Raw genomic sequence first — 25840 nt, 5'->3', positions numbered from 1 at the left:
CTTCACGGCCCGCATGGCCCAGATGTATGTGAATCGCTCTGCCACCTTTCGTCAGACGGACCAGCTTTTTGTGTGCTTTGGTGGAAGTACTAAGGGACATGCTGTCTCAAAACAGAGACTTTCTCACTGGATTGTGGACGCTATCGCATTGGCTTACGGATGCCAGGAAAAAGATTGTCCCCTTAACATCAGAGCTCATTTACGAGGGTGGTTGCCTCTTCGTGGGCCTGGTCTAGAGGGATGTCTATCCAGGATTTTTGTATCGCTGCTGGCTGGTCTTCTCAGAACACCTTCGCCAGATTTTACAAGCTGGATGTAGCGTCTGTGGCATCGCAAGTGCTTTCGGTGAGTTAAGTTTCTTACTCATGTATTGTGACCGCTATGCTGTTGACTCTGTGTATATGGCTACTAGTGTTAATAGAGCTGTCAACGCTACCGCAGTGTGTTTAACCCTCACGCTTGAGTGCCTATTGTATTGTGATCCCTGGATAAGTGCAGCCTTCGCTTTCGTTGCATTTGGATATACAAATTTTGATAGAGTCGGAGCTGATGTCTCATTGGTCTAGTTCCGCCTATCAGATGCGAGCATTCCTAGACAGACAGTCAGCTATTGGCTGACTGTCTGACTCTTCCCTGGCTAGTGTAGCCTGACCCCATTTCTCCGGGATTATCTTCACTACTCTCACGGCGGGATTTAATACAGTACCCGCTGGGTTGCTACACAATGTAGAGTTACCGCTCTTGAAAGGGAACATAGTTACTATCGTAACCTCGGTTCCCTGAGAGGCGGCAACGAGACATTGCATTAGATGCGATGAGAAATTGCGTACAATGTCTCGTTCCCACCTCTCAGGGAACCGAGGTTACGATAGTAACCGGAGACGTTTTCCACAGAATTCAAACTAGTCATGCTTGGTTCAAACAACCATGTTTTCAATCTATCTATCTGCAGATGTTCCAGAAAAAAGAAATCAAACCAGGAAAAAAAGGTGTATGTAATAGGCCTATACAATACATTTTCTCAATGTATCTAAGCTAGAATAAATGTTTAGTAACCCTGTTCGTAAGACTCATTTGCTTGTGTTTCTTGTTATTCTGTGTTTTGGGGATCTGTCTCAGACCAAGAGATCATTCACTGTACATTGCGCATCTGCAAGTAATGCAACTTGTTAAGGCAGCTATACGTCTGCTTTACTGACTTTAAGGCCTCACTCTTGTCTAAAGATCCTCATCGAGCCATTCACTTGCACTTTACAGGAACTGAATCTGACAGAATCTCCCTACTTCTGCTTTTCTCTCTGATACCCAGAGTGGGTCTGGTTTATTTGTGTGGGTCTGTGTTAGGGTGTTGTTTTAAAACAACAGGTTTGCTTGAAGTCAGACATGCAAGACCTTTACAGACCAACAAGGGACCTGAAGAAATGGTGAGATTATCACCCATAAGAAGTGACTGATAATCTACCACTGATAAACACTGTGCTCCTTTTGCTGTCTCTGAAACCGTCTGCAGTTCTCCATTCTTTGATATCTATGGTTCATTGTTGTATTTAAAATAAAGTGCCTTAAATTTCCAGGATATTTCTGTAACAGTTGCGTACCTGGTATATAGCAGTAAATACACAAATAAATAATCATGCATTTATAGGTCACAATCTACATCCATGACTGAGAGAGACGCAACATTTTTCTTTATTCAGATCACTGAAATTGAGAAGTGAAATTTGTCTCACTTTCTACCTGCTTTTTTTCAGTCAGGAATATAATAGGGCCTTACACAAGCATGTTTCCAGCAGACATAATACACTGTAAATGCATTCAATGAGATATTAATAGAGATATTAACCTTCAAATTGTTCCAAACCTTTATGACTTCCCATTGAACACAATTAAGTGTTCAATTGTTTTTGCTTACTTCGTTTACAGTCAACAGAAGAAATAAAATGATACAGCTTTGGATCAAAGTGATGGTGAGTAAATGATGACGGAATTTGCATTTCAACAGGGATGATGTGTTTTCATTAAAAAACTCAAATACTATTATACACAAACTGCACTAGTCAAGTTAGTCCTTGTAAATAAGCAACACACTTTTAAGCAGTCGGTGCTGTGTAATGGGAAGAATGTACAGGTTTAAGCAACACATTCACAGTTTTCCCGCAGTTGCGCCATGCTAAGACTGGCAGGGAGAATGAAGCAAGAGCTAAAGGAGCTGACGTTGAGTAGATGAGGAAAGGCATTGTGGGTGGAATGAAGCACTAGAGCTAAACATAGTAAAATGCCTCAAACACTAATGAAGAGCCAGCAGCAAATTGGAGAATGAACTAGATCATTTAAATTCCAGCTACATGTTAACAAATACATATAAATATTTTTCAAAAGTGCAAAGCCAGTCACAACTCAGTTTGTATAAACCACTTTACAAATTAACATCTGTGGGGCTGTAAATATAAAATTGAAAAAGATTGCAATGTTTTCATTAGAATAAAATAAGAAAAGAAATAGTGTTTTCTCATATGCATTTAAACATTTGTATGCACCTCTTGAAATAGCACTGGAGAAAATAGACTGCTGAAGTAGCAGCGACACATGCAGTGTGTATTAATATATAAAGAAAACAGCGAAAGTCATCAGTTTTAGCCGGGTGTGCAGGCAGCTGTGTGTCGCACCAGGGCCGCAGTGAGCTCTGTGGTTTGGACCGCTTGAATCGTGGTGAAACGAAGCAAATACAATAGCAGTTTTAAAAACATCAAAACTTTGTTTAGAAATGTACTAATACGCTGAATGCAAGATTCCCAAAAGTCTTTTGTGCATTGCTAAGCAGACGAAAACAAGTAGGCTTGTTAGTGATTAGTTGTATCTAGAAAGCAACCATGACTGTTTAATACAAAAAGTGGCTCTTACAATATTGTAAAATAAATGAATAAATAAAAAGTAAAACTGCTTTGCAGGAACAATATGAAAGTAGCAGTTCATCCAAAATGGAAATCCTGTAATCGCTGTTCCAAACCAGTATGACTTTTTCATCCGTAAAATATTGAAATTAAATCATTATGCATTCAAATCTTGTCCTCTCAACTGGAGTCTAGCGCGCATGCGAGTACAACTTTGTGTTTCTGCAGTGAGCACTCTCAAGCCCATATAGGCAGAAGAAGGTGGAAAAGATTAGATTGCACATAATTTCTCTGGCATCCTGCATCGATACAAATTAATTTTACTTTTTGAAAGGGAGACAATGCATTAAAAATATGCAACGCACATTTTGTCTCAAATCAAGGGATATGCAGCATTAGATAAATCATTAGGTATCATGAACTAACAATGCATTTTTTTACAGCTTTTATTAGTCTATAGTTGAATGTTGTTCATTTCAAATAAATTGAATAAAAGGCTGCAAGTGTTGATAATTGTTTTTTCATGTTTGCTATTGCATAACTAATGTTATCATACAGAATCTAAGTTTTAGGCTACAGCTCAATCTTATACAATATGTAACAAGGGTTCCCTCTCTATTCAAGTGCTCAGTCAGTTATATACCTGAATAAGGTTAAACCCCTGAGCAAAGACAACAAAGAGATAACTTTTTTTGTCAGTGACATTATATGCGTAAGCAGTGCAGATATTCAGAGGCAAAATATATGTTCAGTCATTTTCACGTAAGTGTCCTTGTGATAACAACAGGTCGGTATAATCATCTAATAGGTCACCAAGTTGACAAGGGGATCATATTTGCAGCTAGCCCGTTTCATTTTTTCAACTAGTTTGATAATGTCTCACCTAAAAAAAAAATACAATTAAGTACACACACCCTTTTAATTTAGAGTCGCAAGTTATGGCAAAAACATAGAAAAAATTATATAATTGTACAATTCATAATACAAATTGATAAATCAGCAGGGATGGGCAGTTTTTCAGATACATGTATTTAAAATATGTATTTGAAATTAAATCTAATATAATTTGTTTAAATATGTTTAAGTTTAGTATTTTTGTTTTTTAAAAATACTTATACCAGTCAATCTCTTTATTAGGCTGCTGATTTCCAAATAGTTTAGGCCCCCCAACCCCAACTTTTATGCACCTGGGCTGCAGCTGTACGACTCATTTTCTGCATTAATAAGATAGGTGAGGATGTCATGGTCGATTCTATTTGATGATTAAGTTTAAAATCGAAACATTATTCAGATTTACTTTCAGTTTACATGAAGAAATAAAAAAGCAATGGTAAGGGTAAAAATAGTGTTAGCCAACCTGATCTCATGGCAATATGTACGAATTTTACGAGGTGGCTAATTTGTACGACCTCACTCATATGAATTCAATTCGAGTTGCCCAATTCGTATGAATTCGTACGAATGACCTAAACTTGACCCTGCCCCTAAACCTACCCATCATGTGGATTTAGAAAAAAATTACGAATTTCTACGAATTAGCCAATTTTTACTCACTCATCGAATTGGTCGTGAGATAGTGTTGTGTTAGCCAGTTAGTCTTGATAGTTAATTAGTTGTTTGTTTTATCCATCTGCTAGTCAATTGTGTTTAAGCAATACTGTTTGGTAGGACTGGGTGATATGATGATATAAACCATGGTGATAATATAAAGTGTGAATCAATTTAAAGAGAATAAAATTTTTAATTATGTTTATATTTCTGTGGTGGTTTTAATATGCTTTAACAAACCTGTGAAAATTCACAAGTCCACACCATTGCTGAGTATTTTCTCCTTAAAACTCCAGGGAACCAAAGACAGTCTCAAAAACGTGGTTTGAAATCGCCTCTCTTCCTTACGTCACAAACATGTTGTAACCAATCACGTCAACATGTGGGGCGAGGCTTAGCATATCATTAAATATATTGTGAAGCAGGGGAGGCTTGAGAAGCCAGGTTATACCAGTATATTTTTTCTGTTTATATGAACAATCGGGTACATTTAGCAATATAGTGGGTGATTTATATATATATAAATATGATGTACAGTATATTACGATGTTGTAATGAACTATATGCCTTTCTCCACTGACGTTCGGAGTTGTTCAAAGCGTTTCTAAGGATGCTGATTTTCAAGATAACTGTCTGACTCAGAGATTGTTAACGGGAACATGGTTTGTGTAACATCAGAAACACATTATTAGCTTTTTGATAACGTAGTCAAGCAAAAGGCTAATCATATTAATTACCATGTCGCAGGGCTCTCAAGTTTTATCAAAAGTTTAGAGTGAGATTTAGGGGAGGAGCCACCCAAATATTTGCTGCAGCGGTCCCTCGACCCAACCAATTTCGCTTCAATTTTGCCTATTCTTCAAAATTGACCAGCACAAATGGAAATTATAACAATTGTTCAATCTGATAAAAAGACAAATTCATCCAAATAAAATAAATAGTTATATTTAAAAAATAAAAATTTATTGAAAAATAAAAATAAATTTGACCCTAAACAAGCCAAATGAACATCAGTGCTCAATGTACATAACATTGTGTCATAACAACTTGCCCTGAGCATGTATGTCAAGACCCAAAACAGTCACCTTTACAGGGGTCATCGGATGCCCATTTTCCACAAGTTGGTATGATTCTTTTGGGTCTTCATGTAAAGTTTGTAACATCCTTTGGTTAAAATTTCTCAATGGTTGTGTAAAACAACACCCTTTTTACCTCTTCAAAAACAGCCTTGTTCACAGTGACCCGTTTCGGTGCATGTCTCTTTAAATGATAATGAGCAACAACTTTTTGGCTTTTTCAGGATTAAAAAAAAGTGAATGGATTTTTTTCATTGCATGGTGATTGTGTCCACACACTGCAAAGACACATTTATTTGCAAATACCATATAACAGTGTATTTTGCATCCGATGACCCCTTTAAAAGCAGTTGGAGAGTTTTTGAATGCATCAAAAATAATTTAGCACGAATTTGGCTATACTCCTCAACATCAGCTCTCACTCTCTTTGATCACAGGCAAGAGATATCGTCCACGAATCGTAAAATCAAAATGCTAAAAAAAATTTAATAAATGAAGATGTCCGCAAACCGCATTCATCAGATCGTGCTCTTTCAACTTCCACTCCGTGTGTGCGCGTGTTGTCTAGTAACGAACGATGCAGCGGGAACACATAATTTACCCGGAAACAACTAATTCTAATTACTGATTGGCTGGTAGCTAGCATTTAACTCTGTATAACTCGAGACAGATGCTATGAACTCGGCAGAGAACTTCCCTCCGTTTGCCTGCGTCTCGTCCATTAATTGTATAGCGGGACATGTTCCCTTACTCCTCAGCGTGAGAAATACAAGGTGTGGCGTGTGAGCGGGTTGCAATGCGTGTGTCTCGAGAGCCCTGATGTTGTGCCCTATGTGTAGAGAGCGATACATAAAACACATTACCATTTTGATACATCGACTTGTAGACGATCCTGTAATTCACTCTTCCTCTTCTTCTTCTGTATCAGTTTCTGGTTTGGCTGAATTAAACCAGTATTACCACTTGCAATTTTGTAGCATTTACTACAGTAAAGTTTACCGAGTGTATCAGGTATTCTAAGCTCTCGTTATTTAGTGGAGGCGGGGACTAATTTGAATATTCGCCTATACTAAATAAAGCAAGGGTGTAGTTACATTCAAGCTATTTAAGGTCTGAAGAAATTATTTTCATGAGGAAAAAATGTTTAAATATGTCATTTTGGCGATCAAAGATGAGTTTTAAGGGATAAAATCATTGACTATCTTTTTAACTTTTTCTATAGGCTATGCAAATATATGCAGCTTTTATTGGGCTGGAGTTATTGACATGATAGAGCGATAAAGAAACATGAGTGAATGAGTAATAAAGAGCAGGACGTGCTCAATGTTAAAAAGAGTTTTTAAAATTGCAATCATTATAAAAAATAAAAAAAATTATTCGCACACTGACAGGCAGCTTTCAGTGTATGGCTATGGTTAAATACACATAAAGAACTTCAAAATCGCTGCTCATGACTTAATAACTTTTGTAACTTTAATATGAATCAATTTATATTTAAATCATCCAGTGAGAACTATGCACTGTTTTATTTTAAATTGTATTATTTTATTAAATTTCTGTAGTATTTCTTACTTAGTGCTCTTTATTTAATTTGCCTCTTTTTTGTTGTATTTATTTGTCCTATTGCATGCCATTTGTTTCTTTATTCTTATTTATTTTATTTCTGACTGTTTACTTGTCTTCAATAATTGCTTACATTAGTTAGCCTAGTATTATTTTTTGCTGTGGTAATAATAATTAATAATTCGTTACATTTATATAGCTCTTTTCATGGCTACTCAAAGCGTTTTACATGGAAGGGGTGAAATAGTAAATGGTCTCTAAATTTTTGGTATCTTAACAACCTTATTTCCATAAAAAAAAGACTATATCAATTATATATATTATTAGAAATGGCACACAGACGACACCTTAAACTCAGTCTTTTTGAGAAGTTGATGGTGGTACGTGGAATGAAAACAAAAGCCTCTAAGCAGTTTTATACACCAAAATCTTCTTTTCATTCAGAATAGGTCCAGACAGATTGCAGCCCAATAGCGATAGTTCACTGAATGGCCAATTTTACATGCATTTTGTGTATTTCCAAAATACAAAATACTGTATTTATATTTAAATAAAAACATTCTACACAGTATTTAGTCTTTTATTTTGATAGATTTCAACTGAGTAAAAAAAAACTTTCTCTGTAAATCAGTTTGTTATGGATTTTGTTTTGATGACAGCTAATACATGTAAACATGATCATCCCTTGATACATTAACACAATGCAGACGTAAAGCTAATCACTAAGGGTTTTTATCATATGCCTGACTCTCTTGTGTGTACTTTTTATTCTTTTGCAATTAAATATCCATTATATAGAAAAAGAAGTGTGCACACACACTCACAGACATAAATGCAAATACAATCTTTTGTTATATGCTGTAAATAAATCTTTATCTTCTTGCTGCAGCTTAGCTTTGTGATAAGTTAGACATGTGGTATAGTAGATGAGCACAGTAAATGACATCATACGATGTATTCAGCCCACTGAACACTTAGTTTTGATGTTTTCAGAGCATTCACTGTATAGGTAAACTGTCTGTATGCACACATGAATGAATGAATGAACGAACATGTATACAACTTTGTCCTCTGCAAATTATTTTTGATGATATTGTTATATACACGGCCAAGAGAAAGGCAGAGAGATGGTTTGAGACAGATGGAATGTTTGATAAAGACAGTAGATTATTTCATCATAGTCATTCAGGATGTTGTATCTCCTCTCCCAGCATGTACTGATTCAGATAGGACATGCAACACAATCAGCCATCTTATCTGTTAGTAGGTTCTCTGTCTGCAGTCGGGATGAGGCTAAAGCGCAAACTCCAACCAACTAGAAGCTTTTCCTAGTTTATTTATGGATCAATCATTTGTTCCATTTATTTAATTTTTATTTGCGATATATATATATATATATATATATATATATATATATATATATATATATATATATATATATATATATATAATTGTACATTGCTTGGAAAGTTTGTACATAAAAGAAAACTTTTAGCTTAATACTCTGAGAATGGCACCGATTTTCTGTGTATTTTCATCCGGCATTAAGGACTTTCAATAGAGCGACAAGCACTATGGAGGTGGACAGGAAGAACAGCGGTCAGCTGAGCTGTCTCTGATTGGCCATTGGGGGAGGTGACACTTTACGCCTATTCTAACTGCAAAGATAAAATCCCCACCTGCCATTACCCTAAAATCAGGAACCTCCAGCGGATACGCACACACGCTTACCCACACACCCCAAAAATAAAGAAGTAACAAACCGAAACTCTGTCCCTTTTCGACGGCCACTGTCAGAGTAGGTTGCCCTTTGCAGTGCATCTCTGGTTGGCTTCTTTTTTGGGCCCTTGGCGATCTCTGAGGCCCCCTGCGTGATAAGGTGCATGAGTTAGATTTTTGGTTTCATTTGTTAAGAGGAAATTTAGCAGAGTTGAGCAATGGTACAGGGACAATTTTGAAAGCCCTTGAGAAAGCATCAGAGTTGCAGATCGAGTGACAGGCGGCGAGGAATCCATGCTGCATCCGTACAGAATGGAGGGGTACATCATCCCACCCGTGAGTATTTTTTTATTCTCTAAATGGTCCAATTATGATACTTCTGCTTGCTTCTGATAGATGCGTAAAAATACACATAATACGCTTTTTGTTATGTTGCTGCCAGCGTGTCAAAAGGCATTATGAAGATATGTCATTGTGGACATACTAGTAGCTGACTGAACAGCTGGATCTTTTTTGTAATATTAGTGTTTGATATCCGCCAGTCTAAATATGTTGAGGATAATTTGTACATTTGGTTTGTGTATTTTTTTTCCCATGTAAAAAGACAGTTTGTTTCGAGATGCATACGTGCTTAACAACAATATATTGAGATTCAGCTACTCAGATGTACATTTACACATCTGATGTTTCTATTAGTGAAATGAATAAATGTCTGTAATTGTAGCTAACGTGTAGATGTATGTTTATTGTAACAGGCTATGATTAACATCAATGTAATGAAAAAAAAAAATCTTCAAAATGTATAATAATCATAATTTCTATGTAGAAAGAAGAGAGTAGAGAGAGAGTAACCTGGACTGGCTGGATGTCACAGACACCGTCTGTACAAAAAGATTACTGGGCAGTTTTAACCAAAGATGTGAGGCTTTTCATATATGGTACAGTGTATTATTATTTCTGTATTGGCTCCAGTCATTCAAACTGGTCACTCTTTGTTTCTTATCTATTTGCTTGGCAGCAAACAGAGGAAATGTTTGAATCAGAGATGTATCGACCCCCAATGGAGTATCAGTATATCATTGATGATGGTCAGAATGGTGAGTTTGTATTCTTTGTTATCCAAAATTATAAGCTACACAATAAGAAGGTTTTTTTTCTTTTTTTTTCTATAAAATCTAAAAACAGTCCACAAATATCTGATAAACTGATGATAAAATAATGCAACTGAATTATCCAAAGTTAAGGTTAAAAATACAATAATGTGCACTCAAATGAGGTTAATAACTGTTGGCTCTCAGCCTCCACTCCTGCCCAAGATGAGTAACACACGCAAACTAATTAGGATTTGGATGCATTTTAATAATAGACAACATAAACGAAGAATGTAGAAATTGTAATGTAAAAATATCATATCGATCAGGGTCTACTAACTATGTTTAACAACCTTATTTGTTATATATTCTGTTTTAAGTATGAATTGCTCTGAATAGTTTTATTTTGCATAGTTCAATATAAATAAAATGTTCAATACACATGTGTAATAGCCTATAGTGTTTGATGATTTTACATTAGGCATGTATGTTTTTTTTATTATACCAAAGATAATGTAAATGTAAGGTTTAATATAATTACATTGAGTAATTCCAGTTAAAAATGTGCATATATATATATCAATCACAGGGCAAACGTTACTAAATTTTGCTGAATTTAAAAAGCCAGAAGTGGTAGTAAATGAAAGAGCCGTTTGGGAGCTGAAAGAGCCGGCTCTTATACTGAGCTGAGCCAAATGATCCGGTTCCCTAAAAAGAGCCGCAACTCCCGTCAATGATTATAAACAGGTAATTGATACCAGAATAAAAATAATTTAGAAACAATTAATCAAGCAATAGTCAAAAATCAAAACCATAAACTCATAATTCAGAGTCAAATCACAATCTGCCTACAAATTATAATTGAAATCATAAAGTTAATAAACCAAAAATTCATTTTAATTTAGAATGAACAACTAAATTTATTGTAATGTAATGTAAGGAAATGTTCATTTTCCCCTTTTCAGCCCAAGTTAAGCAAAGTGCTTTGACTGAATGGGCTGCATTACAGAAGATGTCTTCTTACGTATGATCTGTTTTATTATATATTACTGACTAAAGCCGCTGCTAATAAAACACTTAAGTGTTTTAACACCTAGAGAGGCCCATGTTTAAACAGCACCTTTTTATATTGAGCTAACGGATCAAAATCACACCCAGGGCAGCTGGGCCTGAACTGTAAGGGGGACGTTAGGAGAGCGAGCGAGTGGAACCGGGCGAGTGACCTAGCACAAAGCAGGAAACAGATGCCTCGTTCTGACAGGCAAGAAAACTACAGACGTAGAACGACAAATATCCCCAAGGGTTTCTGTCCAAAATGAGACAATATTGCAATTTAGCTATGTAAGCGTCTAAAAGTGGGTGCTAAACTGTAGCAGCAGTTTCTGTCTTTGAGGTTGAGGACGGAGATTGCATTTTGTTACTGTGTAGGAATGTGGTACCGTTTATAGTGACCTTTGGTTAGACATTTGTATTTTTTAGTCAGCTCTGTCATCAGACAGCTATGTGCTGATTTTCGATAAAAGTTAAATAACAGAAACTGAAAACAGTTTTGAGTTTCGTTATACGGCAGTGGAGAAATGCAGAGGACATTTCCCCCCTCTTTTCCCCACAAGACGTATTTATGTAAAATATATTTCTGATCAGTGGAGGAATGTGCACATACATGTTTCTCCAGAAAATGTAATAAATGTAATTTATGAACACTAGTGGGATTGAAGTTCAGTGAAATTAGATTCCTTAGAATGATTTTGTTTGGACAATAATGGATAATTAAATAAATAATTGTACATACTGTAGATTATTTTCTCTGTTTCTATGTGATAAAAAACACCAAAACAGAAAAATCTGATCAATTTGATCACTCATATTTAAATCTTCCATTTAGAGATCTAACCGTTAAATACAACGGCATTAAAACAACAACAACACCATGCTATTCAAAAACAGCAAAGGAAATGGTGGTGTGAACAGGAAACAGAGTGACACTCATAGTCCCAGTGCAGTGAGAAAGTAAATGTAATTTCTTGCATACGATTGAATTGGCAGACAGAATAACCTGACATAGATGATTTATCAGTTGCTTGTACTAGCTTACACAAAGCATGTGACGTATTGTCACATTTCCTTCGGTTGTTAAACTATGCTTTCTACTGACCTTCTGTTTCAACTTCATTGTCCTTGTCTAGATCATGCATGGGATTATAATTCACATCATGTCAATCCAGTGGATTTCGAGAACTTGCCAGAGAGCCACTTCACAGAGCTACAGAGCGTGCCGCCACTACATGCCTCGAATGTGCATCGCTTCCCAGATGTTGAGTCTGGTCATTTTATTGACCCAGGCCTGACCGGGCATCACCTCACCCTGCCCCCTCCACAGGTGAGATCTGCATTACCTGTAAAACACCTCATATTTAAAATCTTTAACTATCATTTTATGTGTGAGAGCTCTTCTTTGTACCTGACATGCCCTGTTTTGATGCCCTGTCCTCACACAAGTTCTTTGTGAGCTTTGGTCACATTATTGGTGACGAGAAGTAACCATTTTGTTCAATACATTTAGGAACAGAGAAATCTTTCGGAGAGATTCTGCCTGTGTCTCTAACAATGGGTTTAGTAACTTTTGAAACTTTCCTTAAGTTTCACCTGTGCTTTGCGATACAAGTGGGTGTAGATACAGGTTAGGCGGTTGTAGAAAGCATCTGTGCCCAAGCTATTGCTCAACTAAGCCTTATCCTGACCAAAACTCAACAGTGTCACCGTAACTGCAGTCTGCACACTCATCAACTGCCATTACACAGAATATCCCCACTTACACAAACAAAACCGCTCTTTATCGTGACACAAACACACAAGTGCACAAATGTTAGAGCTTAAAAAAACTGAGCTGGAACACTTTGCAAACACAAAAAACAAACATTTGATGTTAGCATGTATACAGGAACCATGTTGTAATTCATTAGTTTATTAGCCTCTTTTGGGCAGTTTATTAGAAAATAGCTACATTCTAGAGACTTTTTACATCACTTTGGATAAAAAAAAAAAAGTTTGCTTGCCCTTTTGGTGTAGGTGATATTTGAACAAAAAGAGGATATACGTCTTGAATATTCATCAATGACTCCTTTGTGGGTGGAAAATCAAAGATCCCCTCTTGAAAGAGATCATTTAAAATCTGTTATAAATAATGCAGTGATTGATTTCCCTTCCTTTGGTTGGACCCCAGAATCTAACCATAAAGCCTATCACAAAAGAGAGCTTTTCCTTTCTAGACGTCCTTGTAGGAGGAAGCAGAGATCCGTCCACCACGGACTGATATACTGCCTGTCACACTAGCTTAGTCTCACTGAAAGGCGCATGATGCTTGAAGAAAAAAAGTTCTGGTTTTCAGCTCAGTTTATAATAACATGAAATTTTTCTGATCATGTACCGTTTAAAAGTTTTCGGCCAGTAAGATTTTTTAAATGATTTTCTCTTTTGCCCACCAAGGCTGCATTTATTTAATAAAAATAAAAAAAACACAGTAAAACAACATTTTGCAATATTGGTACAATTTAAATAACTTTTTAAAATTATTATTCCTATGACGGCAAAGCTGAATTTTCAGCATCATTACTCCAGTCTTCAGTGTCACATGCTCCTTCATTCTAATATGATGATTTGGGCTCATGAAACTTTTATTATTATTATCAACATTGATTTTTTTTTACTTGTCTTATGTAGCCATACATATTGTAAATCTAGACTGCATTCTACCCTTTACAATAACTTACCATGGTAACCATAGTTTCCGCCATAATAAAAGTTACTACAGTTATTGTCACTACTAAAACCATAATACATGAGATCTCCTTTAAACAGTGTACTCATTACTCATTTTAGCTAAGTAACTGTTATTTTGGTGGATAGTGTGCTTGCCATGGTAATTTAATCTGACGATTAGTTATTTACATCTCACAATGTTTTAAATTTAAGCAATGACTTAAATTTAAATCTTTGAGAAAAGAAATGCGGCTTTCTTGGCAGAGAAGACAAGTATCACTCTATCGTGCTGAAAAGAGCAGAAATGTAAGGAATATTCTTATTTTTTATATAAGTATTTTCAGGGCCTAAATGCAAAACAACCACAATTCCAACTGCAGTCTCTGGCCCTGTACAAAAAAAGGTACAGTATAACAAATGCACAAAGAAATAGTACAAATGTTCCCTATGAAAATACTGGAAATTTCTAAATATTGGATGACTGTCATGTGTTTTTGAGGACACTCTCCTCAAGTCATCAGACTCTGCAACTGTCATGTCACAAGAAACTGCAACCCCAGCACTGTGTGTGAAATCGCATGAGACTGCTATGATCCTTGACACTTTGGGTTTTTGTAAGGGCTTCTTACACTGAAGCGGTTTAACTGAAAAACCTTTCAGATCTCTCATAACATTTCCTTTCTTTAATATATATAATACATACAGTACATCCATACTTTTTTATACATGTCCTTACTGTAAAGAAATATACAAAATATTCTGAGTTCAATTGCATCATATTCTGCAGCTTGAAGTTTCACTGCACTTTTATATCAGCATTAAACGTAAAGTTCCTCTTTCTTAATGTTGAACAAGGCTGAAATCTCCAAACGACACATTTCAGACCACCTGATTGCACAAACGTGGTTTCCACATACTGTATAGCTCATATTATTTGTGCCATTCAACTGCATGTGAATTTAGCACCACCCTTCATAATAAAGATTCTTAAATTGCTCTTTTCAAGAACTACTTGCTGTATAGAGTTCTGGAGTTAGCTATGTATTTCAGATGAAACGTGCTTTACTAAGTTTTACATGTTCTTATTGGTTCCTGGGTTCTTTACAGCACCAGTATGTTTTCTAAATAACTGTAGTATAAATTAGTTGATTCTAATGGGAATCTTTCTTTTGTGTGTGTGTGATCTCTGATAAGTATGTACTTTATGTCTTCACAGATGACATATTTGCCACGGCCATCAGTGTGTTACCCTCACAGTGTACAGCCCTCTCCTCTCCAGCGCAGCTCAGATGACGATGACCCCGGCAGTCGCAGTCCTCCGTTAGAGGTGTCTGATGAGGAGTGTATGAGAGACCACATTACTTCAACAACAGGAGGAGAACATGGTAAGGACAAAGGCAAAGACAAATTTCACTTCACTGACATGAACACAACAATAATGATCTATGGCAACTTGCCTTAAATATGGCAAGCGGATAAGCAATGCAAACCCAAGCCAACTGCTGAAATTAAAACAGTATTGTCATTAACTGTTGACTGTAGCAATCTTCTAGATGTACACTAGATGTAGGTTTAAAATGGGGTTTCATAGCGATGTCATAAAAGTAGGGCTGGGTATTGACACAAATTTCACAATTCAATACGATTTTGATTCACAAGTTTGCGTTTCGTTTCAGATTTGATTCAATTAGATAATCAATTATTTTGGATATATATATATTAGGTACAGTACATCAAATTTTCTTAAGGAAAAAAAAAAAATCTCTCAACTAATGCTGTAAACTATACATGGAGAGTCAGTTGGTGCTAGGGATGTGCAATTTGGGGAAAATATCTAATTGCAACTTTTCCGACAGATATTGCAATTTGATTTGCGATTTAATTTTGTTAAGTCAAGCTTCAGTGCAATATTCTCAATAGTGTTCAGCACACACTCTAAATTAAAGGAGTAGGCCGCTACAACATCCCGTTAACTGTAGACCCCTACACTACCTTTTAGTCTAGCAGATGCAGTGTGCCTTTCCATTAGTGTTCATTTTGTCAGCTATTTTTTTAGTCTTAGTCCTGTATCAAATGTACTTTTTAGTTTTTATCATATTTAGTCACCCTTGTCCTGTTTTTGTTTGGTCAAGTTTTAGCCTGAGCATTTTAGTTTAGTTTTTGCCAATGAAAACTTAGTCACATTTTAGTCATCAGTCACATAGCATTAGTCATTCTATATAGTTAATGGTTAAATTGATCATTATTTTGCAAAATTATAATCATAACAATTGTTGTCATTTGAAAAATGTATTTTTACATTTAATCAGTTTTACTGCACTTTCACCTATGTGACCCTGGATCGCAAAACCAGTCACAAGTAGCAGGGGTAGGCTAAATTTGTGGCAATAGCCAACAATGTATGGGTCAAAATTTATGGGTTTGGGTTAAAAGTTATTTTATGCCAAAAATCATTAGGATATAAAGTAAATATCATGTTCAATGAGTATATTTCGGAAATTTCCTACCGTAAATATATAAAACATTTATTTTGTGAGTGAATGCAGCACAATCGCGAACATACTGGACAACTTTAAAGGTGATTTTCTCAATGTTTTGATTTTTTTGCACCCTCAGATTCCAGATAGTTGTATCTCGGCGAAATATTGTCCTATCCAAACAAACCTTACATTAATAGAAAGCGTATTTATTCAGCTTTCATGTGATGTATGAATCTCAATAAAAAAATGTTTTACCCATGTGACTGGTTTTGTGGTCTAGGGTCACCTTTAAGCACAAATCAAGAGAATGTTAACCCATTGGCTAAGCACTACCTCATTGTTTTCTGATTTATTATAGGCTGGCTATTTATCATATAAGTTAGGCTTACTGGTAAAACAAGAAATGTGTGCACATGGTTGACCGATTTCAAAGATTAGCCTAAAACACGGGGTAGAAAACGCGTTCTTTCAAATGTTCAGCCCTGGTAGCTATAGGCCTACATTACTATAATATAAGGGCAAAATGTTAAAACTGATTTACAAACACAAAATACACTCAAGGAAGTTTTTAAGTTATAATAGACCTACTAACTTTAAATTTACATTAGGCGTATTTCTACTTGCCGGATTGAAGAACATAAAAAAATTATAATGTAATATGGTAACGTTAGGCCCAACATAGGCCTATATTTAGCAAAATGCTCCTCTCTAGAGTTAATTTTTCTAGCTGACTAACGTGGTTATGGTGACTAAATTTGTTTTCCGGAGGTAAATGTGACGTTACATGACATGACATTGTTTGCAAGCTGTTTTAATGACATCTGACGGTTTTCGGTAAGTTGTAGGCCTACCTTCAGATGTTTATTTCGCGCTGTAAGTTAACTGGTCCGGTATTAAAGCGGAAGAGATGATCAGTTCACGCTTTCCGCTTCACTTGAACTGAGGTGTTTACAGGCAGCGATCTGTCACGCCACCGTAAACGGCATTTTTTCATCTAAAATATACAGAATTTGAAATCTGAGACTTAGTTTCAAATCAAAAGCAACGAAGCTTATTGCGACTAATTGGATGGGAGGCGGCGGCGCGCACAGACATCATGATGTCTTTTGGCGCTTTTCCACTGCATGGTACAGTACGGTACAGTACGGTTCGGTACGGCACGCTTTGTCGCTTTTCCACTGCATGGTACGTTACGGCTCGGCTCGGTACGACTCACTTGTGGCGCTTTTCCATTGCATGGTACAGTACGGTACGGCTCGCTTTAAATGGTACCACCTCTGTTGAGGTTCCAAGCGTATCGTACCCATAGACATCATATAGAGATGACCGTACCGATACTAAAATGTGACGTGGAAGCACTGTAGATCACTGATTGGTCAGACAGACAGAATCGTCACTACCAGCGTCATTGTATTTGCGAGACATCAAACCCGCTAGATTTAAATAGCCAGTAACAGCCACTGCTGTAGCACCCAATAGTATCCAGCTGCAGACCCGCAGCACCACCAGTTTCAGAACGCGTGATTTTTTTTCCCAAACCACTTCAGCGGAAATCCCGCCCTGCAGCCGATTTCATTGGTTTAGGTTACAGTGACGGGTAGGTTTAGGGATCAGTGTTTGGTGTAGGCAATCAGTACAGTGATTGACATGACCAATGAAAACTTTAGAATCGGCTGCAGGGCGGGATTTCCGCTGAAGTGGTTTGGGAAAAAAAATCACGCTTTCAGAACCCCAGCGCCAGAACCGGAAGTAAGGGGCGGAGCTTACGTTCTAGCGCCAGGGCCGGAAGTGAGGGGCGGAGCTTACGTTCTAAACCGAGTAACGCCACCTAACGTTTTGGAGCGTAATTTGCTTAGACACGAAACGTCATTATTACACACGAAATGTCATACTTTATACTTATTATAATGATACATTAAGGTATAGTACAATAAGCATTTAAAACATTGATTTTGTGTAATATAATTCTATATAGTTATCCGTTTTATTGTATTATGAGAGTTACTTCCTGATCGTGAAAATAATGCTTGAAACTTATGGTCATTTTATATAAAATATACTTTATTTCACAAGAACATGTGCAGCATGCATTTTTCTTTATGTAAAATAATGTCAAAAATCTAAAAAGAGAGAGAAAATCCGGCATTGTTTTAAAAGAAACCATAAAAATGTACCGTACTTCAAATAATAGCCGAGTCCCAAATAGACGATTGTCTCTTTACACGGCCGGTGTGGCTGCAGGTCTGGGTAAATATAAGTCCGGTCTCAAATAGAGGTCGGGTCTGTTTTTTAGTTTCAGGTTGTATTAAATCTTCTAAAACCCGTCAGATCGTCCGCTTTTTGGCGGAATAGAATGACTGCTGCGCATGACAGGGCGCTTAACGAGCAGAGAGAGAGAGAGCCCCGGCCGCGCGCGCGCACTCTCACGTCTTCAAACAACACGAGCACTGTCTTGCTCTTTATTTGTCACATACCAGTTGTAGTTCATACAACGAGCAGTGCCTCACTGTGTAATAAAAACATACCCTAAATATTATTTAAAAGGTGCAACAATTTTTAATATTTTTAAATACTTGCAAAAATAACCATTCTTGTGTCATTGTAAATAATTCCGCCCCTCCCTCACTTCCGGTTCTGGCGCTGGGGTTCTGGCACTGGGGTTCTGAAACTGGTGGTGCTGCGGGTCTGCAGCTGGATATATCTCGTAGCACCTGTTTTAAAACTACTTGCTTGAAGAAAAAAAAGTTCCAAAAAAGAAATGGCTGAATCGTGGTCTGTGGACGAGAAGCGCAGACGTCCCTCTTGTTGGTAGCCGAGGAGCGGATAAACTATAACGTTCAGTCATAATCCCACCCACTTTGAAGCGGTACTAACTGCAGTGGAAAAGCAACCGAGCTAAAGCGAACCGAGCCGTGCCACGCCGGGCCGAGTCGTACCACGCAGTGGAAAAGCGAAGCGACCCGAACCGAACTGTACTGAGCCGTACCATGCACTGGAAAAGCGCCATATGGCGGCGCGCTATAATGTTCCGTTCATTCATCAACTGAAAACAGGATAGACTAATCGATTATTGGGATTTAACGATCGATATCGTTTCGTAAAAATGAGAATTGATGAAACCGGTATTTTTTTTACCCAGCCCAATATAAAATATATATTTTTTGCAGAGAACCATTCAGACAACAGTTATTAAAAGAACAATTTTTTCATAATGTAAACACAATTTAATAACCTTTTTCAAATAACCTTTTATACAATGGAAAGGTTCTACGAATGTTAAAAGTTCTTCCTAGAATCATTGATGCAAATAAAGAACCTCTATTTTTAAGAGTGTAGGTTGATTTCCTTTGTTTTTCAAGGTAATAAGAAGAAAATTCGCTTGTATCAGTTCCTGCTTGACCTTCTGCGAAATGGTGATATGAAGGACAGCATCTGGTGGGTGGACAGAGAAAAAGGATCATTCCAATTCTCTTCCAAGCACAAAGAGGCTTTAGCAAACCGCTGGGGCATACAGAAAGGAAATCGCAAGAAGATGACCTACCAGAAGATGGCAAGGGCACTGAGAAACTATGGCAAGACGGGAGAAGTCAAGAAGATCAAGAAAAAGCTCACCTACCAGTTCAGTGGAGAGGTACTTGGGAAGAGTCACACAGAAAGGAAGATTTACATGTAAACTTGTGCCAAAAATGTGTGAAAAAGACTTGGGGAAAACAAGAGAGAACCTTTTTCTTCTGTGAAAACAGAAAATGACTGGACCTGAACTTTTACCATAGTGATGACCCTATGGTTTAAAACTCAACGATTTTAATTTCTATTCCTTATTCCTTCACCTTTGCATTAATTTAGAAAAATGTCAATGGTTTTTGTGCTGCAGGACCAACATTTACAGACGTCTGTACAGTGTATATATATGGGGAGAGCACACATTTAAAAGAGCAGATACAGTGAAAAATTAGTAAAGACAGTTGCAAACTTTACCACCACACATGATGGAAAAAAATCACAAAAATACAAAAAGCAGAAGTGAAAAACAATGAGACAGGCTCACGCAGCACGGAAAACTCTTGTCACGTCTCGGTAACACACAAACAGACACATTCTCTGCTCATGTTTGTACTGTCTTTCTCTCAAGATCACATTTAATCTGACGAAAAATAAAAATCTTTATAAAAACTAAATAAATAAACATTGTCGACATTGCTGTGAATCATTTGTTCAGAAAGCTGTATCATATTTCAGGGTAATTTCTCAGCAGTGTAATGACTCATTGCAATTGTTTAAATATTACCTTAAAAATAAATCCTAAGAACTGTGGGAAATTTTGAGAGAACAGCGAACAGACCCAATGTATAAAAATGGCTTAAGACTTTTTAAAAAGACTTTAAATTGTATGCTAAGTACATATCTATCTAAGCAGATAGATCTGTCGTCACATGGAGTGACAATTAATTTACCCTTTGAGACAGAACTCTTAGGCCTGGCTTCACAGACAGGGATTAGATTAAGCCATTACTAGGCCTTAATTCAATTAGGACATTTGGGTAGCTTTTATAAATGTGTCTATAAAAAACATTACTTATGAAAATCTTGAGACAAAACTATGGAACTGACTGACATATTTTAAGATGTCAGTGCAAGTTGCAAGAAAACACAAGGCTATGACAAGCTCAAACATGCATTTTAGTCCGGGACTAGTCTTAAACTGTGTTTTGTGAAGCTGGGCATTATTGACTTGGATTAAATTGAAGTTTGCGCACTGTTTTTCCCAAAGGAATTTTTAATGGTACTCTCACCTAAAAACATGAAATTTCAAGCTACATGCCTTTATCAGACATTCTTTCAACAGTATGCTGACTTTGTTTTAAACTTAATCCAAGTTATTAAGAGTTCTGTCTCAAATTGATTGTTTATATATCTCTTGTGCCGTTTCAGTTGTTTTTGAATTCCTGCTTTTCAGCATTTGGATTAAGTTATTAAATGATGATATAAGAATTATTAAATTACATAAGTATAAGTGTTATATCTTCAAAAGATGATTAACTACTTAGAACCACCAGTTAAATACAACACTTATGGCTCGTTTCCACTGAGCAGTACGGTACGGTACCTCAAAACCTCAACTGAGCAAAACAACCTCTCAGCGCCCCCTTCAGTAAGACCACTGAACTACTAAAATAATATATGTAAATGAAACCCATCAAATTAAAATTCATCGATTAAATTTAATGTCTTACACAATAATTAAAGAAACCTATAAACAGTGGTTACTGTGAAAAAAATTTATGCAAATATTCCTGGATTCACATATCCATTCTATGATATTTTTCCCCTTAGGCTGCATCTGAAATCATGCAAACACACTCTCCATTCAGAATCCCTTTTTTCAGGATGCAAAGCAGCGTTTCTTTCTGAATAAAAATAAGTCCAATCAGGCGGTCTTCTGTAAGCTGGAGGGTTTCACAAGAGGAACATACCACTGTAGGTAAAGAGGGGGATCATTACAAAAACTTGCATAATAAAAAGCAACATCATCAAAGCTTAGAATTTTCTTTAAGTTATACAGTAAAAAAAGTACCACTCTTGAGAAATCCAACAATGGTAAGTATACCTCTTCTGTCATTCCTGCTGTCTTCCTTCCTTCTGTGTTGAACGGAGGCTTCAAAAACCCTTTGAAATGCAGCTTCACCAATTCATGGAACGTATTCAAGGAATCCTGAAATATGAAAAGCAGCTCTCAAGCTAGGATAAAGACACAAGGTACATCCCAATTTGTACACTTGTGCATAATTCAATGAAGTTTTGTTGTATAAATAGTGTGAGTAGTGTTCACACTGAAAATTCCAAATAAAAAAGACTAGATGATGCACGTAATTACCTGAAAAAAACAAAAACAAGTGTGGAATTTTAGACACTTCATACACTGAACCGTTGCAGCTCTAATTACGTAGCAGAGGGGGAGGGGCTATCAGACTCCAAAGCTAAATGACAAAATAACCTTATAAAACTAATACACATTTGGGAGCAGACACATACTTTGCTCAAACAGTTGAATAGTTCAGCCATGAAACTATCGTCACGTTCTGATTGGTTCATTTAATGTAATGTGGCCCAGCCAGCCAATCTATTTCACGTAGCCATCACAGTTTCCCTATATAATATCTGTGCACTATGCAAATTCTCATTCTAGCCCTCTGCCTCCCCCAGCACCACCTGCCTAGATCTGCTATGGGGGTCTCCCTCTCTCTAGCAGCAGCATGTTTCCTTTCATTTTATGTTCCAAACAATTTAGTAGAAGCAAGTCGTACTTGCACTGCAGCAGCAACCATAGCTCCAGCAGCAGCGTAGCAGATCTAGTCTGCCAAGACCAAATCTGTGTACATTCTATTTACATTAATAAAAACGTTTTACAAACTATCCTGAGAGTTGTCATGACTGAACAGCTGTACATCTCAAAAGCATCATCTGCATCAGTAAGGGTGTGTTTTAAAAAATATCATGAATATGATGTTAAGATCAAATCATTCGCTCTCAGACTGTCATTTACAGGCAAATGTCAGCCAACCATTTTAATTGTATCGTAACAGTTCCATGGTTAAAATAAGAAATCTGAGCTGTTAGATCTCTTACCCGTCCTTCATGTGAGCAGATGTATGTGAACCATCTCAGCCCAGCAGCCACATGCGTGATCTCATCAGCATAAATCACCTCCAACACCTCCACTGAGCTTGTGTCTCCCTGAGAGGCGAAGCGGGACAGAGTCTGAGGGTGCACATCTAAACCTCTGTGTAAAAATAATGAAAATAAGTACATATGTATGTGAAAATAACAGATACTAACAGACATGAGATGTGTTTTACCTTGCCTCATGGACCATGTGCACTATAGCTAGCCTTGCCAAAATGTCATGAGATGTATCGGTTGCTGACTGCCATAAACCTTTTTGAAAAGAAAAGTGATAGATATTGAATCTCTAACATCACTTATGCTAAGTGAAATAAGTCAAAAAGACAAACACATGAAAACACTGACCATTGTGTACTGGTAAAGCACCAAAGAAGCTGCCAAGTTCCATAATCCTTTGCTCTAGTAACTGATAATGCTGCAGGAGAAGGTTATACCAGATTAATGTGAATTAATTACTTAGCATTTTGCCTAAATAAATTAAAGACGTCAACATTCAAACCTTGGCTTCATCTCCTGCTACTTTGACAAAGTCATCAAAGAACTGGCGAGGTAATGGCTCTCCAGTGCTCAGTCTAAATGTGGAGAATCTTGCTATCACATCCCAGGACAGGTCTATTGCCCACTGCTCTATGTTAGCAAGTGAGTGCAGTAAGGCAATCCTACTCGCCTGATGGAACAAACAATTATTCTTTAATCAACTTTCTGTTGAAAGTTGAAGAGTTGAAACTCTAAAAGGAAAGAAGAGTCTAAAAGGAATAAAGTTTACCAGTGTGCCGCCTTTGCCCCGTTTAATTTTTCCAGGCTCCACAACAGTCAGATTGTCTTTTCTGTAGGGATGTGCAGGAGGACTGGCCTCTCCAGTTTCTGTTATTTTCCCGCTGTTCCAGTTCTCTAGCACCATCTTGGTCAATGAAACCTACATGTCACAGAAACACAAACAAGCAGAAGTCATATGATGATCTCTGTTGCGCAATCAAATAAAGCAGCACTGTGATGAGGGATTCAGTTTAGTCAATTACTAATTGTTAAAGGACATTTCCAAACCTTTTCCTGTGGGGCTGGGGTGTGAAGGATTTTGGTGGCCCACGCGCAAAGAGTGTTTTCTGAGGAGTTTAATTCCATGGGCAAAATGTCTGCAAGGAATACAGCACGTTTTGTGTACTACAACATATCATATTCACAATTAATATATACAAGTTCTTCCATTCCTCACCATTGTGGGTTATCTTTGTCACTGGGATGGGACAGAGGGACAGTGTGCTCTGAGTATTTATATACACTTTTCCATCCAGTACTCTGACATCATACACCTGGTTCTAGTTACAATAATATGAGAAATATCAAGAACACTTGCAAGTTTATCACTATACATTATATTGATATATTTTATCCACAAATTAAAATTCTGTCAAGATTTACTCACCCTAATGTTGTTCCAAACCTGTATTACTTTCTTTGTTCTGCAGAACACAAAAGAAGATATTTTGAAGAATGTTGGTAACCAAATAATTTCTGACAATTGACTTCCATTGTATGGACAAAGACAAAAACAACAAAAACTACAACACATTTCCAAAATATCTTGTTTTATGTATCACGGAAGAAAGTCATACAGGTTTGGAATGACATCAGGGGGAGTAAATCATGACAGAATTTTCATTTTATGAAATATCTCTTTAACATGGCCCATCATAACAACTTGCCTGTAGTCCAGAGGAAGAGGAACCAGTTTCAAGGCTGAAATCGAAGTAATGCCATGGGCAAATCAATGCCTGTTTCCCATTGCCCAGATCCTCAATATCACCTTGCTCAAGTGGGCCCCCTGTTGAGCAAGAGATCATGATATTCGGATCCTAGAACAATTCTCTCATTTTACTGTATTGCAGATCTCTGTGATATTTTCACAGGGATTCATAATTAATTTGTAACTTTTTTATGTCAGAAAATATTTTGATATTTGAGATGGACCTGTGTGGGCACCAATTGTTCAACTAGAAAGTGGAAGTTACATAAAACATCCATCTAGAAAAATTCTCTAAAAACTCTCTGTGCAGACAAGGCATTTGAGGGAAGCAAAAAGAAGGCCAAGAGGTAAGAAAGGAACAAAGAGACACCAGTCAACAATATCAAGTTTTGCGTAACATTGTTTTGTATGGGAGGGCACAAAAAAAACTGCTATTCAAGAATAACCATATACGCATATGGAATTTGTCAAAAACATAAAAGTAACGTAGTTGTAATTGACACCAAATTGAATCCAAAACCAAAACCAGTCTGTCTGACTCTGAATAAATAAAAAAAACACTTGTCTTGACCAATGCATAATGCACTGAAGTTCTTTAGAGTTACAACTAACCTTCATGTGGGCAAGATGAATCCATAGCCCAGAATTTATCATCCTCTGTATGAATCAGGACTATATGCTCTCCATCATCAGAGTAAAACCTTAAAAATATTTTTATAACATTTAAAAAAAAAAAAAAAAGGGTATATAAAATATTATACGCAGGGAGAATATAAATATACACTTATTTTAATTATTTTTAATACATGCATTGTGTCTCTTTTGGACACATGTTGCCTTTTTCTAATTTAAGACGAATTATTGAATTCACAATAATAAATTAATGAAATGTAATGTGAATTATTTTTTATTATAACAGTTATTCAAAACATATTCATTTGTCACATATGTAGATTCACTTTTTTTTAGAAACGCCCACGAGCATTTGAGTGTGAGTATTTATACAATGACATGCACTTACTTCGTGCATGGTGACTTAACTTTAGATTTGTCTCCCACACACTGCCAGTTTCCAGCCGTGACAATGTCTTTAAGCGCATCAACTAAATCCTTTTCGAAGTGATCCATTCAAAAACCCTTTATTACTCTTCCACTACTGATCAGGATCCATGTGGCTATTAAAAACACTGGGGAAAATGTTTGTTACACTTCCGGGTGCGACTTATTTCAGAATAAAAGTTTAGGTTATAGGTTTATTTATGTCTTTAAATTTGTTTATTTTTGA

General features: G+C 36.7%; 2 protein-coding genes across 4 annotated transcripts; one reads left to right on the top strand and one right to left on the bottom strand.

Annotated features, from left to right (window-relative positions):
* Positions 1-8762: 8762 nt before the first annotated feature.
* Positions 8763-20313, top strand: spi1b (Spi-1 proto-oncogene b). 2 transcript variants are annotated; one of them, XM_077228659.1, is made up of 6 exons: positions 8763-9133; positions 9624-9716; positions 9816-9894; positions 12075-12268; positions 14864-15032; positions 19487-20313. In XM_077228659.1, the coding sequence occupies exons 1-6, from the start codon at positions 9092-9094 to the stop codon at positions 19798-19800; spliced, it is 891 nt and encodes a 296-aa protein (XP_077084774.1). In that variant the 5' UTR covers positions 8763-9091; the 3' UTR covers positions 19801-20313. The 2 variants fall into 2 exon arrangements, with proteins under 2 accessions (XP_077084774.1, XP_077084775.1); XM_077228660.1 differs by lacking the exon at positions 9624-9716.
* LOC143737350 (uncharacterized protein HI_0077) lies at positions 19329-25774 on the bottom strand. Of its 2 annotated transcripts, XM_077228657.1 has the most exons (12): positions 25577-25774; positions 25168-25256; positions 24515-24633; positions 24025-24127; positions 23856-23944; positions 23578-23727; positions 23311-23478; positions 23157-23226; positions 22985-23063; positions 22755-22908; positions 21736-21840; positions 19329-21603 (listed from the first exon to the last, which is right to left on the bottom strand). In XM_077228657.1, the coding sequence occupies exons 1-12, from the start codon at positions 25681-25683 to the stop codon at positions 21556-21558; spliced, it is 1281 nt and encodes a 426-aa protein (XP_077084772.1). In that variant the 5' UTR covers positions 25684-25774; the 3' UTR covers positions 19329-21555. The 2 variants fall into 2 exon arrangements, with proteins under 2 accessions (XP_077084772.1, XP_077084773.1); XM_077228658.1 differs by lacking the exon at positions 25168-25256 and having other exon boundaries at positions 25577-25743.
* Between the last annotated feature and the right edge of the window lie 66 nt (positions 25775-25840).

Source organism: Siphateles boraxobius, unplaced genomic scaffold (genome assembly GCF_051911475.1).
Source record: "Siphateles boraxobius isolate OS27281-9 unplaced genomic scaffold, OSU_SipBor_1 130, whole genome shotgun sequence".
NCBI classification, from domain to species: Eukaryota; Metazoa; Chordata; class Actinopteri; order Cypriniformes; family Leuciscidae; genus Siphateles; species Siphateles boraxobius.
Note: the sequence above shows the minus strand (reverse complement) of the source record. Positions and strands in the feature narration are given on the sequence as shown.